Raw genomic sequence first — 19,327 nt, forward strand, 5'->3', positions numbered from 1 at the left:
ACGTGATCTTCCTGTCCGGGTTGGCGCCCCCCATTGGGTTTGTGGCGTGGCGGAGATCTCCGTGGGCTATACTCTGCCTTGTCTCAGGATGGTAAATTGCACCAGACGTGCTACCTGTCTCCAGACCTGCTGTACAACTCTCTAGAGACAGCATGAGTGGTAGAGATACTCTGAATGATTTGCTATGAAAAGCCAACTGACATTTACTGACATTTACTCCTGAGGTGCTGACCTGTTCCACTCTCTACAACCACTGTTATTATTATTTGACCCTGTTGGTTTGAACATCTTGGCTATGTTCTGTTATAATCTCCACCCGGCACAGCCAGAAGAGGACTGGCCACCCCTCATAGCCTGGTTCCTCTAGGTTTCTTCCTAGGTTCTGGCCTTTCTAGGGAGTTTTTCCTAGCCACCGTGCTTCTACACCTGCATTGCTTGCTGTTTGGGGTTTTAGGCTGGGTTTCTGTACAGCACTTTGAGATATCAGCTGATGTAAGAAGGGCTTTATAAATACATTTGATTGATTGATTGACTACATAATCAATGACAGCAGCATGTTCATGAGAGAAAGTTAATGACATACAGTGTTGACTAAGGTCAACACTTTTAACCCTCTGGTCCAACCCAACCACACATTCATACAAAATCTTCACCAAACAGAACCAGTACACTGACATGAAACCCATTGATATCACTATAACAATTTTGGGCCCTGACAGTTTGTGATTCATTTAGACACATTTGGTTAAAATATGTTCTCACATCTTCACTTCTAACCTAGCCTCTCCTCTTTGACTCATCTTTCTCTCTGTCTTCATCCCTATCCCATACTCCCATCTTCATCTAAATCGGGCCAGGATGTGGAGTATAAGGGAAGGGTTAAATCAGGGGTGAGCCCTCAGAGCTCAGCACTCCTTAGTCTAAAACCACCACCTCCCTAAAAGAGAACAGACGGACTAGAGCTAACTGTAGGTAGAAGGAATACGGAAAGAAGACAGAAAATATTTAAAACACTCTGGCAAAGGCTCCTTAAACCTATTATGATGGTGAGTCCCTTAATCTGACTATGTTGGGGTCTTTGGATTATCTGATGGGATAATGATACATGTAAACCTTGTGAGTGTTTTATTGTACCTACATTAGGTACCTAAAACTGGGCATGGGTCAAAGATGGTAAGGTATGCAATGTTGGTTCAGAAGGAGATGACATGGTCTCAAATGATGTCCTGTCGTTTCATAGCTAATTAATAGGCTAATTATTAACTTCAATTCAATTCACATCAATTCAGTAGTGAGGGAAAAACAAGAACAGAATATTGTGGGCATATACCGGTCATTAAAAATAATCATGCCAGTAGACCGCTGATAGCCTACAAATTTGAGGTGGGTTTTTTGAAGTGTTTTATGCTTTGGCCACAACTACGAGTATATATGAGGATAGAATAAGTCAACAACATATGAGTTAACAGAATGTGAACTTTTACCATTTCGATTTTCACTGGAACAGTTCCTTTAATTTATATCCAGAAATGTATGTTACAACTAAAGATTCCAGCTTTAATTGAAACATTCTCCTAGTGTATTATGCTGCAGCTGCTGCAGTAGGCTGTGTGTTGCCAATGTGAGACTGCGTGACATCAAATAACTCCTCCTAGCGTTTGGCTGGAGGAGGCAAGCATAAATTCAGAAAGAAGTGTAGCAGGGTGGTCTGCGTGCCTTTGGGAATTATTGAGTGCATGAGTCTGCCACTTTATACATAGGAGCTGGGCGTCATTTACACATAATAACGAACTAGGGACTCTATTTGAAGGTCCTCTGTCAATTTGAAATGATTGTTTCAATTTGTGGTTATCGCAATGAGTGCGACCGTTGCTTCAGAGAGCTGCTTTCTGTCTGCCCTACAGCCCAACACCGCGGTCACCACTTATGCAGTCCCGTCCGATGTGCAGTTGGGACCGAGGGGTTCCATAATGGACGAGGTGGAAAGGGCTAAGAGGGTTCAACAACAAGTCAATTTGCGCCTCGCCGAAAAGAAGTATTCTACCCTCACACGGCTGAACTGCTCGAACTGCATTTCCCCAGGTGGGCAACTTATTTTACGTTTTAGCCTGTGTCCCATTTTAGAAATGTGAGGCATTTGTTTTCCCAATTTAAAAGCACACATGAATTACCAGCTGTGTGTAGACCAGACCAAATACTCATTAAAAAAAGTTTTGGAATTCTTTAAGGGTTTATAGTGTGGTGTGAGTAGTCATATTAAGGTATAGCGGTTTCCCGTAAGACCACCTCCAACTAGGCTATATTACTCTCTCCTACATGCCATGAAAATGCAGGCCTGCAGGTATTTCATAACATGCAGGGGCAAGGTAACACATCTGAGTGATCTGACCAATGGTCCTCACATCTGCAGTCATGGTGTCAACAGATGCTATGGCAAACCAGTAAAACATTCAATCTGTCTTGCCAGATGCCAAACAGTAATTCTGCATATAAAAAGTTACTTATACACAGATGCTTTTACACAGAAGATGTGATATTCTGAAAAAGCATAACATTTTTATTTATTTAACCTATATTTAACAAGGTAGGCAAGTTGAGAACAAGTTCTCATTTACAATTGCGGCCTGGCCAAGATAAAGCAAAGCAGTTCGACACATACAAAAACACAGAGTTACACATGGAGTAAAACAAACATAGTCAATAATACAGTAGAAAAATAAGTCTATATACAATGTGAGCAAATTAGGTGAGATAAGGGAGATAAAGGTAAAAAAGGCCATGGTATCAAAGTAAATACAATATAGCAAGTAAAAAATAAATGTAAAAAATAAACACTGGAATGCTACATTTGCAGTGGAAGAATGTGCAAAGTAGAGATAGAAATAATAGGGGTGCAAAGGAGCTAAATAAATACAGTAGGGGGAGAGGTAGTTCTTTGGGCTAAATTATAGATGGGCTATGTACAGGTGCAGTAATCTGTGAGCTGCTCTGACAGCTGGTGCTTAAAGCTAGTGAGGGGGATGTGTTTCCAGTTTCAGAGATTTTTGCAGTTCGTTCCAGTTATTGGCAGCAGAGAACTGGAAGGAGAGGCGGCCAAAGTAAGAATTGGTTTTGGGGGTGATCAGAGAGATATACCTATTGGAGCGCGTGCTACAGGTGGGTGCTGCTATGGTGACCAGCGAGGTGAGATAAGGGGGGACTTTACCTAGCAGGGTCTTGTAAGATGACCTGGAGCCAGTGGGTTTGGCGACGAGTATTAAGCGAGGGCCAGCCAACGAGAGCGTACAGGTCGCAGTGGTGGGTAGTATATGGGGCTTTGGTGACAAAACGTATGGCACTGTGATAGACTGCATCCAATTTATTGAGTAGGGAATTGGAGGCTGTTTTGTAAATGACGTCGCCGGAGTCGAGGATCGGTAGGATGGTCAGTTTTACAAGGGTATGTTTGGCAGCATGAGTGAATCAAATCAAATCAAATGTATTTATATAGCCCTTCGTACATCAGCTGATATCTCAAAGTGCTGTACAGAAACCCAGCCTAAAACCCCAAACAGCAAGCAATGCAGGTGTAGAAGCACGGTGGCTAGGAAAAACTCCCTAGAAAGGCCAAAACCTAGGAAGAAACCTAGAGAGGAACCAGGCTATGTGGGGTGGCCAGTCCTCTTCTGGCTGTGCCGGGTGGAGATTATAACAGAACATGGCCAAGATGTTCAAATGTTCATAAATGACCAGCATGGTCGAATAATAATACGGCAGAACAGTTGAAACTGGCGCAGCAGCACGGTCAGGTGGACTGAGGACAGCAAGGAGTCATCATGTCAGGTAGTCCTGGGGCATGGTCCTAGGGCTCAGGTCAGTTGAAACTGGAGCAGCAGCACGGCCAGGTGGACTGGGGACAGCAAGGAGTCATCATGTCAGGTAGTCCTGGGGCATGGTCCTAGGGCTCAGGTCCTCCAAGAGAGAGAGAAAGAAAGAGAGGAGAGAATTAGAGAACGCACACTTAGATTCACACAGGACACCGAATAGGACAGGAGAAGTACTCCAGATATAACAAACTGACCCTAGCCCCCCCGACACATAAACTACTGCAGCATAAATACTGGAGGCTGAGACAGGAGGAAGGAGGCTTTTTTTGCGAAATAGGAAGCCAATTCTAGATTTAACTTTGGATTGGAGATGTTTGATGTGAGTCTGGAAGGAGAGTTTACAGTTTAACCAGACACCTAGGTATTTGTAGTTGTCCACGTATTCTAAGTCAGAGCCGTCCAGAGTAGTGATATTGGGCAGGTGCAGGCAGCGATCGGTTGAAGAGCATGCATTTAGTTTGACTTGTATTTAAGAACAATTGGAGGCCACGGAAGGAGAGTTGTATGGCATTGAAGCTCGTCTGGAGGGTTGTTAACACAGAGTCCAAAGAAGGGCCAGAAGTATACAGAATGGTGTCATCTGCGTAGAGGTGGATCAGAGACTCACCAGCAGCAAGAGCGACATCATTGATGTATACAAAGAAGAGAGTCAGTCCAAGAATTGAACCCTGTGGTACCCCCATAGAAACTGCCAGAGGCCCGGACAACAGGCCCTCCGATTTGACACACTGAACTCTATCAGAGAAATAGTTGGTGAACCAGGCGAGGCAATCATTTGAGAAACCAAGGCTATCGAGTCTGCCGATGAGGATGTGGTGATTGTCAGAGTCGAAAGCCTTGGCCAGGTCAATGAATACGGCTGCACAGTACTGTTTCTTATCGATGGCGGTTAAGATATCGTTTAGGACCTTGAGCATGGCTGAGGTGCACCCATGACCAGCTCGGAAACCAGATTGCATAGCGGAGAAGGTATGGTGGGATTCGAAATGGTCGGTAATCTGTTTGTTGACTTGGCTTTCGAAGACCTTAGAAAGGCAGGGTAGGATAGATATAAGTCTGTAGCAGTTTGGGTCAAGAGTGTCCCCCCCTTTGAAGAGGGGGATGACCACAGCTGCTTTCCAATCTTTGGGAATCTCAGACGACACGAAAGAGAGGTTGAACAGGCTAGTAATAAGGGTTGCAACAAATTCGGCAGATCATTTTAGAAAAAAAGGGTCCAGATTGTCTAGCCCGGCTGATTTGTAGGGGTCAAGAGTTTGCAGCTCTTTCAGAACATCAGCTGACTGGATTTGGGAGAAGGAGAAATGGGGAAGACTTGGGCGAGATGCTGTGGGGGGTGCAGTGCTGTTGACCGGGGTAGGGGTAGCCAGGTGGAAAGCATGGCCAGCCGTAGAAAAATTCTTATTGAAATTCTCAATTATAGTGGATTTATTGGTAGTGATAGTGTTTCCTATCCTCAGTGCAGTGGGCAGCTGGGAGGAGGTGTTCTTATTCTCCATGGACTTTACAGTGTCCCAGATCTTTTGAGTTTGTGTTGCAGGAAGCAAATTTCTGCTTGAAAAAGCTAGCCTTGGCTTTTCTAACTGCCTGTGTGTATTGGTTTCTAGCTTCCCTGAAAAGTTGCATATCACAGGGGCTGTTCGATGCTAATGCAGAACGCCATAGGATGTTTTTGTGTTGGTTAAGGGCAGTCAGGTCTGGAGAGAACCAGGGGCTATATCTGTTCCTGGTTCAAAATTTCTTGAAAGGGGCATGCTTATTTAAGATGGTGAGGAAGGCATTTAAAAAAAATAACCAGGCATCCTCTACTGACGGGATGAGGTCAATGTCCTTCCAGGATACCCGGCCAGGTCGATAAGAAAGGCCTGCTCGCTGAAGTGTTTCAGGGAGCGTTTGACAGTGATGAGTGGAGGTTGTTTGACCGCTGACCCATTACGGATGCAGGCAATGAGGCAGTGATTGCTGAGATCTTGGTTGAAAACAGCAGAGGTGTACTTAGAGGGCAAGTTGGTTAGGATGATATCTATGAGGGCGCCCGTGTTTACGGCTTTGGGGTGGTATCTGGCAGGTTCATTGATCATTTATGTGAGATTGAGGGCATCAAGCTTAGATTGTAGGTTGGCTGGAGTGTTAAGTATGTTCCAGTTTAGGTCCTAGCAGCTCGAGCTCTGAAGATAGATGGGGGGCAATCAGTTCACATATGGTGTCCAGAGCACAGCTGGGGGCAGAGAGTGGTCTATAGCAGGTGGCAACAGTGAGAGACTTGTTTTTAGAGAGGTGGATTTTTAAAAGTAGAAGTTCAAATTGTTTGGGTACAGACCTGGATAGTAGGACAGAACTCTGTAGGACAGAACTCTGCAGGCTATCTCTGCAGTAGATTGCAACACCGCCCCCTTTGGCTGTTCTATCTTGTCTGAAAATATTGTAGTTCGGAATGGAGATTTCAGAATTTTTGGTGGTCTTCCTAAGCCAGGATTCAGACACGGCTAGAACATCCGGGTTTGCAGAGTGTGCTAAAGCATTGAATAAAACATTTAGTCACAGCCAGGAAATATCACTGCATGTGGCAATGAACCATATTATGTGAGTGACACATTCCTTTTCATGGGTTTGTCATTCACATCTTACAAGGCTATGGCACCCGAGGCTTTAGATTTTAGCAGAAGTTTGATGCCTATACAGTATGAACAAGTAACAGTCACATGGCTCATAAGTGACAGAGGATCAACTCAGCGAATTATTGAAGAAAAGGGTAGTATTTAGTCTCTGAGCTTTTAATCCTTGTGCTGACTGATTTAACACTTTTAAAGATTATTTCATGCCCAATACTAATAGAAGGAATATTTAGCTGGATTCCTCAAAATGGTTACACAGTTGGAGAATGTTTATTTTTTTAACACTAGAATGATATCCTCAGGTAGCTAGTTTAGTGGGCAATGTTTTGAGCATGTCAATTTCGGATAGTTGACACTTTATGACATTATTTTTTTTACAGGATTAGGGAGGGAAATGATGCACAATACAGTATAATATGATAAAGTATAATGGTAGTTTTGAACTGCTAGTCATGGTGGATATTGATAACATAATGCTCTGATTAAAAAAAGTGGGACCCTCCGATGGTTGGACACGAATGTTCCATACATTCAGCTCTTCAGAATGGGTTATCAGTAGCACCAAGCTGCTCAGCTCATGTTCTATTTTGGACAGGGTTGAGTGGGTTGGGTTGGATATTGTGGTCAGATCTCAAAAAGAACTACGTGAAACCAACACATAAATCAGTCAGCTGCCTGTGTTTTGCAATGAGAAGGCAAACAACTTGGGTTGGGAAAACTATACTGTTAATTATAGTGCTGTTATAAACAAATTAAGAAAGTTTTTTTGATTGAAAACATACAGTGATAGTAGGCCTATTCCACTCAGCAGTGAAGTACATTCCCAACAATTGATCATATTCGTGTGTGTGAGTATGTGTGTGTGTATGTGTGTGTAAGTAAAACTCATAATGGAGGGGATATTGGGAATATAATGCATAGTTTATTTGACAAAAGCTTATGTTATGGCAACTCCTATTCAAACTCAACAGGGGGCTATAGATAATACTGTAGATAGATAATACAGTCTCAAATGACTTACAACATCATATTATCACACTGTTGCCATGGTTATACAGTCAAAACATACAGTGCTTGTATACACAGTAAGAAAATGAGATTTTTATGTCCTGTTATGCACTCTCTCTCACAAAACAAAGAGTCTCCCAAAGGTATACTACCCTGCTTGCTTAGTCCAACATTATCTTGTTTCTTCCCTCAATGTTTCTATATCTCAGTACAGTGCAGCTCCAGTTTTAGGCTAATCCCCTTTAAAACATTAGGTATTGTGCAATATCTCCCTGGGTGTGTGTTTACATTTCTACATGTTTGCTGCTTGTCTTGGTGTACAGATGAGGCTGATATTGTTGTTGTTTTTCATGCACAAACATAGTAACCATGAGTCCAAATAGCAAAGAAAGTGGCAAGAAGCTAATCAGTCATCATTGGTCACTCTTTGTGGTAACAAGAACAAGACTTGTTATAACTTCATTAATATGTAATTAGACTAATTACAAAGTTGTAATCTCAGGAGAATGTTGTGGTTGCATTCTCTGTCTAAGACAAACTATTTCTCTATCCACATGTAGACCATGGTGGCACAATGAGATTTAACACGTACAATCCCGGATTCAGCTCTAAGTCAATGGTGTATAACACAGGGAGCAGGACCATGAAGGTGAGTACGGTAGGACTTATACTCATATTTTCTAATGTTCAGTTGTGTTTATTTTTGCCTTCATGATAAACCCTATTCCAACAGCCCCAAAGTCCTACTTTTCTAGCTGATTGCCATGCCACCTTTGTCCCTTATCTAAACCAGGAGAGATGTGTTAAAAAAAGAAACTCCACAGTCCTACCACAGTGACACACTTCACAGCTGCACCCTCACAGCACATACATGCAGTATTTCACAGGATCCTACCATATCTATGTTTAGATGAGACACAGGAACAAAAATCTCTGGACAGGATTCTACTGCCCAAAGAGTCTAAAAATATCTTACCCATTACCTAATTTTTAAACTAGACAGTTTGGCCAATGTTTGCTTTTTGGGGATTTTTATAGTGTAGATAGTTAAGTGTAACAGTGTTCTCTCTGTATGTCCTCTAGATGCCCCCGGTATCCCAGCAGTACTTGGGAGGTGGGTACTCGTCTTGCTCAGCGGTGGAGTTAGGACCTAGATATAGAATCAGCCAGCCTCCAGTCAACATTGGCTACCTCCACCATGACGACATCCAGCTGGGTGGCTACCAGACCAGCCGGACGAGGACCGCCAGGTCCAGATCAGTTTGTCAGGTGTCTGGCGGGGGCAGTGGCAGTGGCAGTGTGTGCGGAGGCTGGGGTCAGTACCAGAACTCCCTGCACAGTTTAGACATGCCCACCGCGGTCAACTATCTCTTCATGTCCGACACAGCCATGCAGGTGCTGGGAGCAGCCTACATCCAGCACCAATGTTACCATAGCAGTGATGCCAAGAACCAGGTAACAGGTCCTTCTCAATAATAATAGCCATTTACAGTAACATACTTCATTGCCCAAAATTGAATTTACAGCCCTACTGTTTAAACTAAACTGAGATCTCCATGATCTTATCAAAAATCCATTGTAATATATAATTGATTGTCTTGTTATGGCTTAGTAAGTCAGCCTGATAGTCATATAGACTGGCCCACCCTGTCTACAGGTGCGTCTGCTGAAGGGTGTCCCAGCCCTGGTGCAGCTCTTCAGCAGTGACAGCCAGGAGGTCCAGTGCTATGCTACAGGCGCTACACGCAACCTCATCTATGAGAACATGGACAACAAGGCGGCCCTCATTGAGGCCGAGGGAATAACCAAGCTCATCAGTGTCCTAAACGAACCAGATGAGGAGCTTCACAAGAACATCACTGGTAAGATCATCTATATACTTTAACAATCAGCTTGGATCTCAAACTAAGTTACAATTTTAAAGTTCAAGGAAATACTGTGTCAGTATGAGAGCAAGAAAAGCAAAACATTCAAAGTGACATGTCCCCAATCAGAGATTCAAATAAACACTTTATTTCAATTAGAGTCCAGCATAAAGTTAATAAAGTTTAAATCCCAAATATAATATATTTTTAGTAGTGATGGACACCGATATGGAAAATCTATATCAATATCATTTGCTTTTTTCTAACCAATATCAATATCCTATCAGTTTTATGAAAAACATTGCTGCTGTGTGAATGTTTTATTTTCTGTTTACTTCTACAGCTTTGAGAAGTCCAGACAAATAACATTTTGGGGGAAAAAAGCCAACCTGGCTTCTTCATTTATTGAATCAGATGGCTCATTGATCACAAAGCCCACTGATATTGCAAACTACTTTAATGACTTTTTCATTGGCAAGATAAGCAAACTTAGGGATGACATGCCAGCAACAAACGCTGACTCTACATATCCAAGTATATCGGACCAAATTATGAAAGACAGGAATTGTACTTTTGAATTCCGTAAAGTCAGTGTGGAAGAGGTGAAAGAATTATTGTTGTCTATCAACAATGACAAGCCACCGGGGTCTGACAATCTAGATGGAAAATTACTGAGGATAATAGCAGACAATATTGCCACTCTTATTTGCCACATCTTCAATTTAAGCCTACTAGAGAGCATGTGCCCTCAGGCCTGGAGGGAAGCTAAAGTCATTCCGCTACCCAAGAATAGTAAAGCCCCCTTTAAGGCTCAAATAGCCGACCAGCCTGTTACCAACCCTTAGTAAACTTCTACATTTTTTGACCAGATACAATGCAATTTCACAGTAAATAAATTGACTACAGAATTTCAGCATGCTTATAGGGAAGGACACTCAACAAGCATAGCACTTACACAAATGAAGTGTTCTTTAATGGATGCCACTCAAATATAATCCAGTTAGAATCAGGAATTCCCCAAGGTAGCTGTTTAGGCCCCTTGCTTTTTTCAATTTTTAATAACGACATGCCACTGACTTTGAGTAAAGCCAGAGTGTCTATGTATGCGGATGACTCAACTTTATACACGTTAGCTACGACAGCAACTGAAATGACTGCAACACTCAACAAAGAGCTGCAGTTAGTTTCAGAGAGGGTGGCAAGGAATAAGTTAGCCCTAAATATTTCTAAAACTTAAAGCATTGTATTTGGAACAAAACACTCACTAAACCCTAAACCTCAACTAAATCTTGTGGAAATTGAGCACGTTGAGATGACTAAAACTGCTTGGAGTAACAACACTATTTTAACAAGGCATGTCCTACTGGCCCTAGTTTTGTCGCACCTTGACTACTGTTCAGTCGTATGGTCAGGTGCCACAAAAAAGGACTTAGGAAAATTGCAATTGGCTCAGAAAAGGGCAGCACGGCTGGACCTTGGATGTACACAGAGAGCTAATATTAATAATATACATGTCAATTTCTCCTGGCTGAAAGTGGAGGAGAGATTGACTTCTTCACTACTTTTATTTATGAGAGGTATTGACAAGTTGAATGACCCGAGCTGTCTGTCTAAACTACTGGCACACAGCTCGGACACCCATGCATACCCCACAAGACATGCCACAGGAGGTCTCTTCACAGTCTCCAAGTCCAGAACAGACTATGGGAAGCACATGGAGCCATGACTACATGGAACTCTATTCCACATCAAATACCTGACGCAAGCAGTAAAATTAGATTTAAAAATCTGATTAAAAAAACACCTTATGGAACAGCGGGGACCGTGAAGCAACACAAATATTGGCGCGCACACACGGCACGCGCGCGCACACACACGATACATACACATGGATTTAGTACTGTAGATATGTGGTGGAGTAGGGGCCTGAGGACACACAGTGTGTTGTGAAATCTGTGAATGTATTGTAATGTTTTTAAAATGGTATAAACTGCCTTAATTTTGCTCGACATCAGGAAGAGTAGCTGCTGCTTTGGCAGCAATAAATACAAATACGAACTGCTTGCTGTGTGAATATTCTACGGGTTTAACCTACCCAACCACTTTGGATACAATGAAAAGCCAGTTGATGCCCCATCAGCAGGAAGTTAAGTTGAGAGAGTCTTGTGCTTGCAGAAATAGTAATGTATGTTTGTTTTTGGCTGCCCAGGGAACAGACTACTCTCAGGAATGGTGCTTGTTTAATAAAGTTAGATCAAGGCTGAATCAATTTCTGCAACATCACATAATTATAGTATTCTACATAACTGAATATAATAGCATAGTCTAACGTTACTGTAAAAAAATAAATAAAAAAAAAATAAAAAAACATTCATATGAGATTTTAGGATGATTGTGCAAATGGTTGCATTTTTCTCTCATGTGGCTATAAGGGCACAAGACGAGACCAGATGCAGACACAGGAGGCAGATGGTTAGAGTCCAAGATGTTTATTAACAATCCAAAAGGGGTAGCCAAGGTCAGGCAGGTGGGAATGGAGTCCAAAAAAAAACAGGCAAAGGCAGGAAACATAGGGATAAATACACCAGGGAAAATAAGCGACACCTGGAGGGGGTAGAGACAATCACAAGGACAGGTGAAACAGATCAGGGCGTGACAGTGACCAAAACTCAGCAATGTGCACCACTAGGCAAAATATGTGCTTTGATGATAACTAAACACAGGTAAGCTACAGTTTGTTAACACCATCTGCTAAAGTTTTTGCTAACTGTATATAATTGAAACCAACAGTGTAGATTACTTCACTGTTTAAAGAAGATATATATGCATATCCCCATGAATTGGATTGAGATCAAATCAGACGCTGCATGGCATTTCACATGTAAACTTCACCTGTAAAATAATCATAATTCAAGACTGACAGTGAGAAATGTGAAGGGAGGGTGACCACAAAAACTGGTGAGTAAAGTAGAGGTAAAGAAACACACAAGCAGAACGTGATTGGGATCTTCCGCTCTGGCAAAAAGGGAAAAACACCAAAAGAAAGATGCCTCATCTACATGAACATGCCTTAGGCATGCTGCAAGGAGGCATGAGGACTGCAGATGTGTCCAGGGCAATAAATTGCAATGTCCGTACTGTGAGATGCCTAAGACAGTGCTACAGGGAGTCAGGACGGACAGCTGATCGTCCTCACAGTGGCAGACCACATGTACCGATCCTGTGCAGGTGTTGTTACATCTGAACATCACACCTGCGGGACAGGTACAGGATGGCAACAATTGCCCGAGTTACACCAGGAACGCACAATCCCCCCATCAGTGCTCAGACTGTCCACAATAGGCTGAGAGAGGCTGGACTGAGGGCTTGTAGGGCAGGTCCTCACCAGACATCACCAGCAGACACCACCAGACATCACCAGTCCATCATGGTCTGGGGCGGTGTGTCACAGCATCATCGGACTGAGCTTGTTGTAATTGCAGGCAATCTCAACGCTGTGCGTTACAGGGAAGACATCCTCCTCCCTCATGTGGTACCCTTCCTGCAGGCTCATCCTGACATGACCCTTCAGCATGACAATGCCCCCAGCATACTTCTCATTCTGTGCATGATTTCCTGCAAGACCGGAATGTCAGTGCTCTGCCATGGCCAGCGAAGAGCCCGGATCTCAATCCCATTGAGCACGTCTGGGACCTGTTGGATCGGAGGGTGAGGGCTAGGGCCATTCCCCCCAGAAATGTCCGGGAACTTGCAGGTACCTTGGTGGAAGAGTGGGGTAACATCTGAAAGCAAGAACTTGCAAATCTGGTGCAGTCCATGAGGAGGAGATGCACTGCAGTACTTAATGCAGCTGGCGACTGCACCAGATACTGACTGTTACTGTTACTTTTGATTTTGTCCCCCTTTTGTTCAAGGACACATTATTACATTTTTGTTAGTCACGTCTGTGGAACTTGTTCAGTTTATGTCTCAGTTGTTGAATCTTGTTATGTTGATACAAATATGTACACATGTTAAGTTTGCTGAAAATAAAAGCAGTTGACAGTGAGAGGACGTTTCTTTTTTTTGCTGAGTTTAGAAATAATATTTCCCATTACAGATCCGTAGAAGGTCCAAAAGGCTTCTAACAGCTTCTGCCCCCAAGCCATTAGACTCCTGAACAGCTAATCAAATGGCTACCCAGACTATTAGCATTGTCCCCCCCCCTCATTTTTACGCTGATGCTTTCTCTTTATTTTCCATGCATAGTCACTTTACCTCTACCTACATGTACATATTACCTCAATTACCTCGACTAACCGCTGCCCCCGCAGATTGACTCTGGACCGATACCCCCTGTATATTGCCTTGCTACTGTTACTTTTTTGTTGCTCCTTAATTATTTGTTATTTTCTCAATTTGTCTTATTTTTTTATTTAAATTATTAATTTTTTATTTCAAGTTTATTTTAGTAAATACTGTCCTAACACTTTTTATTTTCTTAAAACTGCATTGTTGGTTAAGAGCTTCTAAGTAAGCATTTCACTGTTGTATTTGGCGCATGTGACAAAATAACAATACATTTGATATTAATACATCAGATATTATTTATTGGCCACATAGAAAATAGGCTCCCAAGGGTTTACTTTGGCATCATATGACATGAATCCCACTGTGTTAATAGTGATTATTTAGACCTATTGAAGTTAAATCATTTGGATGTCAGGTAATCAGCACACACTCTATCCTGGTCATAGAGGCCGTTTTAGTGTATGCGACGGAGTAGTTCAATAGACCCTCTCTCTCCTCTGTCCTGCAGGTATTCTGTGGAACATGTCCTCTAAGGAGAGTCTGAAGGAGAAGTTGGCCAGAGAGACATTGAGTGAGCTCACAGAGAGAGTGCTGGTGCCCCTGTGCAGTGGTGGAGATTCAGAGCTGATCCGTCAGAGTCCATCTGAGGCAGACATCTTCTACAACACCACAGGCTGCCTGAGGTAGCTATACATATCTGCCTACATGTTGTATACATACACACTGTACACGGACTGATACATGTACTGTATACAACTTCTCTTTACTCTCTTCCTCTGTTCAGGAACCTGAGCACAGTGAATGAGAGGACGAGGCAGCAGATGAGAGACATGCGAGGGCTGGTGGACTCGCTGGTGGCCTACATCCAGAACTCCCTTCAGGATGAGAAATCAGAGGACAAAGTACACCTCAACTGTTCTACCTATGTCACATTATTGTGTGTTTGTTTCACAACTTGATTATTTTTCTGGGCATGTTCTTTCAGGTCCAACCCTTTTCAATGATTTAATATCTCATTTGATTTGATCTTAAATACGATAGGCTTCAGCAACTCATTGGTTCAGCTGGGGTAGAGTGAGAGCCAATCAAAGTATCTGTACAGTTCATCATTAGTGGTACTGTTTGTATTATCTACCAGACAGCCAGACTGGTCATGCTGTGGCCTATCTGCTATGCCTTATGTAACGCAGGCTGCTCTGAGAGACACAATGGCCACCAGTGTTTCTATCTCACCCTCTCGCTCTCTTTCTCTCGCTCCCTCCTTCTCTCCCCCCCCGCCATCTTTGTATGTGCCTGCAGGGTGTAGAGAATGCAGTGTGTGTCCTGAGTAACCTGTCTTATCAGCTGTACAGTGAGATCCCTCCCTCAACCCTACTGCGACTGGAGGGGCCTACGTGGGCCAGAGCCACTACTGGGACTGAGTCCATTGGCTGTTTCACCCCACAGAGCAAGAAGGCAAAAGAGGTAGGTGTCATTTACACAAGGCAAACCCAAAGGAAATATCAAGTTACGGCTAAACATCAAGACACTGAAACATGTACAGTATGTCGTCATGCAATCCTGATGGATATGGAACCATGATATGTTTTTTCTGTAATTAATCTCTCCCCCTGATCTCTATAGCGACGGAACCAGGAACTGTCCACCTCAGAGGTGGCTAAGCAGCCGAAGGGGGCGGAGTGGCTGTGGCACCCCCAGGTGGTGGGGCTGTATAACCGCGTGCTTCAGCACTATGAGACCAACACGGCAACACGAGAGGCTGCAGCAGGGGCCCTGCAGAACATCACAGCCGGAGAGACCAGGGTAAGTCCCACCCCTCCTCTCCCCCACTGGCTCATCTAGCCATCACTTTCACCATGACAGGCTACTTATGCTTCATTCTGATTTACAGTTCAACTGAAAATGTACTCAACGCTAGTGTTGAATTCCCCTTCCTCCTTGTGTATTAGTGGGCGTCAGTGCTGAGTTGGGTGGCTTTAGAGCAGGAGCGGATGCTGCCTGTGGTGCTGGACATCCTGCAGACACAAAGCGACCAGGAGATGTGTTCCCTCACTGGCCTCCTGAGGAACCTGTCCCGGCACAGCAGAAACAAGAACGACATGTGTGAGACACAACCCCCAGTACCCCACATTGTTCATTTCTACCTCTGTCTCTCCTGCCCACAACCTTGTATCCATCCATTCCATTCATATTAATCACAGTAATTCCCCTTATAAGGAGACTTTAAAGAATGGCTACATCTCACCCTTCTGACCTCCAGCTACGAAGGTAGTGAACGTTCTGGTGACCAAGCTCCCCAGTGATGGCCACCAGAAGGAACCCTCAGGTGAAGTGGTGGTCAACATATGTGGGATCCTCAACAACCTGGTTGCAGGCAGCTCACTAGCAGCGAGAGACATCACCTTCTTTGATGGACTCCCCAAACTTGTTGCAATCAAGTCTTCCCACAATAGCAGGTTAGTGAATCTTGTCTCTCAGTGTTCTTGGTTTTTGTTATTCATTGTGTCTGCTTTTTATTTCCAATTTCCTGTCTGGCTCCTGTTGTTTGACTATGTTTTTCTCCTACTATAGCTCAGGGAAGCTGAAGGCTGCCAAGGCTGCTTCCACAGTACTCTTCAACATGTTCCAGTACAGCAAGCTGCATAAAGATTATAAACAGGTGAGGCTAACACCATTTAACATAGACATTGTGCTAGATGGGATTGGAGAGCAGGAACGGGGGGGGGGGTTGTTTGGCCTCTTCCATTGTGCATGGCCCTCTGGTTCTTTATTTTCTTTATGGCCTCTAATGGTTAGTCTAACTTTTTGTTAGACTTTTTTTTTTCTCCCCTCCCCTGGATCCACTGATATCCCCCATAGTTCTTTGGCACATATTTTCACTAAAGCTGTTAATTATTACATTTTAATGGAAGTTAATTTTTCTTGTGGCCCTTAGGAATCCTCATTCTGTGCAGGTACTACAGTTATCAGTTCAAGTTTATACAATCTAGTTATCTGTTATCAGTTATATATTTAGACTAACTTTTATATCATGGTTTTCTTTGCTTGAGTTGTTTTGGGGTTTATTGAACAGGACCAGTAAAACACCTTGGCTTGGTGGTTGGCAGCTGGACAGTCCTCTCATTTGTGCTATAGTGCTACTTGAGTTTGTAGTGCAGTGTCTAATCCCTTGTTTCCTTGGATGGTCAGTTAAATGGTATGTTTGGAATCTGGCAGTGGAATGCTGGGAGCAGCCATTGATTGTCTCTTGCAAGATAATGGCTGTCTGATATTTTGCACAGAGAAAAAAACAATCTTCAGTTGACACTTGTAAACACTGTTTGGGATGATACCAGAATCGTGAAAAATTGTCATAGACTGTTCTCTCTACCTCATGGCAAGTGGTACAAGAGCGTCTGGGACCAAAAGGCTCCTGAACATCTTCTACCCCCAAACCATAAGATTGCTGAACAGTTAATATACTGGCTACCTGGATTATTTACATTGACATCTTTTATTTATTTATTCACTTTTACCCCTACCTACATCAGTGGAAGCTGCTGAGGGGAGGATGGTTGAAATGGATCCAATGGAATGGTATCAACCATATGGATACCAGGTTTGATGTGTTTGCCACCATTCCATTGACTCCATTCCAGCCATTATTAATAGCAGTCCTCCCCTCAGCAGCCTCCACTGGCCTTTTCGTACTTTTTAACTCTGCATTGTTGGGGAAGGGCTCGTAAGTAAGCATTTCACTGTAAAGTCTACACCTTTTGTATTCGGCGCATGGGACAAGTACAATTGGATTAGATTTATGTGATCGTGGCAAGGAAACAAGTGGATTTAACTTCTTTAGCCCTAATGTTGGAAACAAACATCAATATGTTGTCATCCAGTCACATGTATTGGTTTTCCCAGCTATAGCACACACTATTTCACATACAGCAGGTTCTTAAAGGAGCAAAGTGTTTGATCTGCTTCGTGTTTTCATTTTTGCCATGGAACAAAAGTATTGTGATACTGGTATCGTCCTGGGCCTACTATTTACCCTTTCTAAAAACAGACTGCTCTATCTAAGTGGCCTTCTCCCTTGTGTTCTCCCTTGTGTTTTACAGAAAGGGTTCACGAAGTGTGACTTCACCGACACGGCCATTTAGAACAGACGGCTTGGCCCGTTGACTGGATTCATATTCTGGACCTGCTGGTAGAGCCAGCAGGAGGACCCCCACAATGAACCTGACACATCTGGTCTCAAATGGATGCGTTGATGGAACCTGAATAATTCTGAGGAATGTATTTACTGAATGTATTTACTGAATGTATTTACTGAATGTATTTACTGAATGTATTTACTGAATGTATTTAAGGACGGAGGAGAAGCAGCTTTTCTTTACTCAATATATTTTTTAAATTATCACATTTTATTGGTCTTTCAAAATGGACTGCTTTACCAGCTTAATATTTGTATTGTCATGAGAGTGTGTTGGATGACTGAGGAATCTTCACTTCAGGACGGTGTGTGTGCGTGGTTCATGCCTGTGTGCATGCATATGTGTGAATGTTTGCTTAGTGGACTCATCCCGTAAAAGGCATTGGATGCCTCTTTTCATCTCTGGTACCATATGGGCTCAACCTGCCATTCCTGCAAACATACAGTGAATACAACCCTCTAGATGTTATTAGTTCTACAGTACATGGATGCTTCACTGAAAGACAAGATACAGGATGGGTGCCCTCCAACCTCCCATGGTCATGGTGAAACAATGTTTTCCGGTTCCATCCAAGGAGCCTCTTCTGTGTTTATTTTCACCCCAAATAACTAACAATAAACAGCATCTGACATGACCAGACAGTTGTTCCCAGTGTATCCTTTTAGAATGAAAATAAAATTATCATTATCTTATCTTCTTTCACAGATCTGTGCTACATTGTTTCATGATGGTTACTAATCGTAAATGCTCACTGCCTCTTAAATTCCCTCACTCTTGTAATTTATGAGTAAGAAACAATGTGTAATAATGACGCCTAAATAAAGTGCTGAATATGGAAACAGACTTTACAGTACTACCCAGTATGACCTCTGACACATTGATGTATGTCTGAGTGAAGCATAGAAGAGTTGGAGGTGTCTGATACAGGGAGTTAACCCAACTCTGAGACCACTGCACACACAGGTCATTACTTCTCTGCATTATTCATCTACGTTGGCTAGCTCACACTGTGTTATGTTACAGTATGTGAGGTGATTTGCTTCTCATAAGTAATAGTTTAATTGAATTGATTTGGCATGATACATGATTGCATTGAAAAGATACAATCAAACTCAAGGGAACTTCTGTTTTCTTTTTTACTGGTTTTACTAAGTTGAATTATATGCACATAGTATGGAGTTTCCTCTGAAGCGTTTGTACTGCCTTCTCTTGTGGGAGGAATTGTTCTCATTGGCGGCAGGCCAAACAGGGCGTGTTTAAGTTTACAGATACTGTTCCTCAGTCTGGCAGCACACTATGAGGTATGAACTGTGGTGAGAGGGTAAGGTTCTACAGGAAGTCATGGGAAATGGTGGTGGAGTAAAAGGACCAGATGAAGAGCACAGACACAGGCTAACAACCCTCTTTATAAAGGGAGTGGAGAAAGCCTTGGAATGCAGACAGTAGGATCTGGCTTGGTTTTATCTCCTCTGAGATCAACAGAGTCAGGT

The 19,327-nt window shown here is 43.0% G+C and overlaps 1 protein-coding gene across 4 annotated transcripts; it reads left to right on the plus strand.

Annotated features, from left to right (window-relative positions):
- Nucleotides 1-900: 900 nt before the first annotated feature.
- On the plus strand, nucleotides 901-18,474 carry LOC110526510 (plakophilin-3). 4 transcript variants are annotated; one of them, XM_021607537.3, is made up of 13 exons: nucleotides 901-1,046; nucleotides 1,905-2,082; nucleotides 8,050-8,138; nucleotides 8,573-8,944; nucleotides 9,147-9,351; nucleotides 14,153-14,327; nucleotides 14,429-14,546; nucleotides 14,944-15,108; nucleotides 15,268-15,447; nucleotides 15,594-15,747; nucleotides 15,905-16,100; nucleotides 16,216-16,303; nucleotides 17,742-18,474. In XM_021607537.3, exons 1-13 carry the CDS (start codon nucleotides 1,041-1,043, stop codon nucleotides 17,781-17,783), a joined length of 1,968 nt encoding a protein of 655 aa, XP_021463212.3. In that variant the 5' UTR covers nucleotides 901-1,040; the 3' UTR covers nucleotides 17,784-18,474. The 4 variants fall into 4 exon arrangements, with proteins under 4 accessions (XP_021463212.3, XP_021463211.3, XP_021463213.3 ...); XM_021607538.3 differs by lacking the exon at nucleotides 901-1,046 and adding an exon at nucleotides 1,680-1,810; XM_021607536.3 differs by lacking the exon at nucleotides 901-1,046 and having other exon boundaries at nucleotides 1,671-2,082.
- Nucleotides 18,475-19,327: the final 853 nt, after the last annotated feature.

This window comes from Oncorhynchus mykiss, chromosome 6 (assembly GCF_057628025.1).
Source record: "Oncorhynchus mykiss isolate SJ-2025 chromosome 6, ASM5762802v1, whole genome shotgun sequence".
Taxonomy (NCBI): Eukaryota; Metazoa; Chordata; class Actinopteri; order Salmoniformes; family Salmonidae; genus Oncorhynchus; species Oncorhynchus mykiss.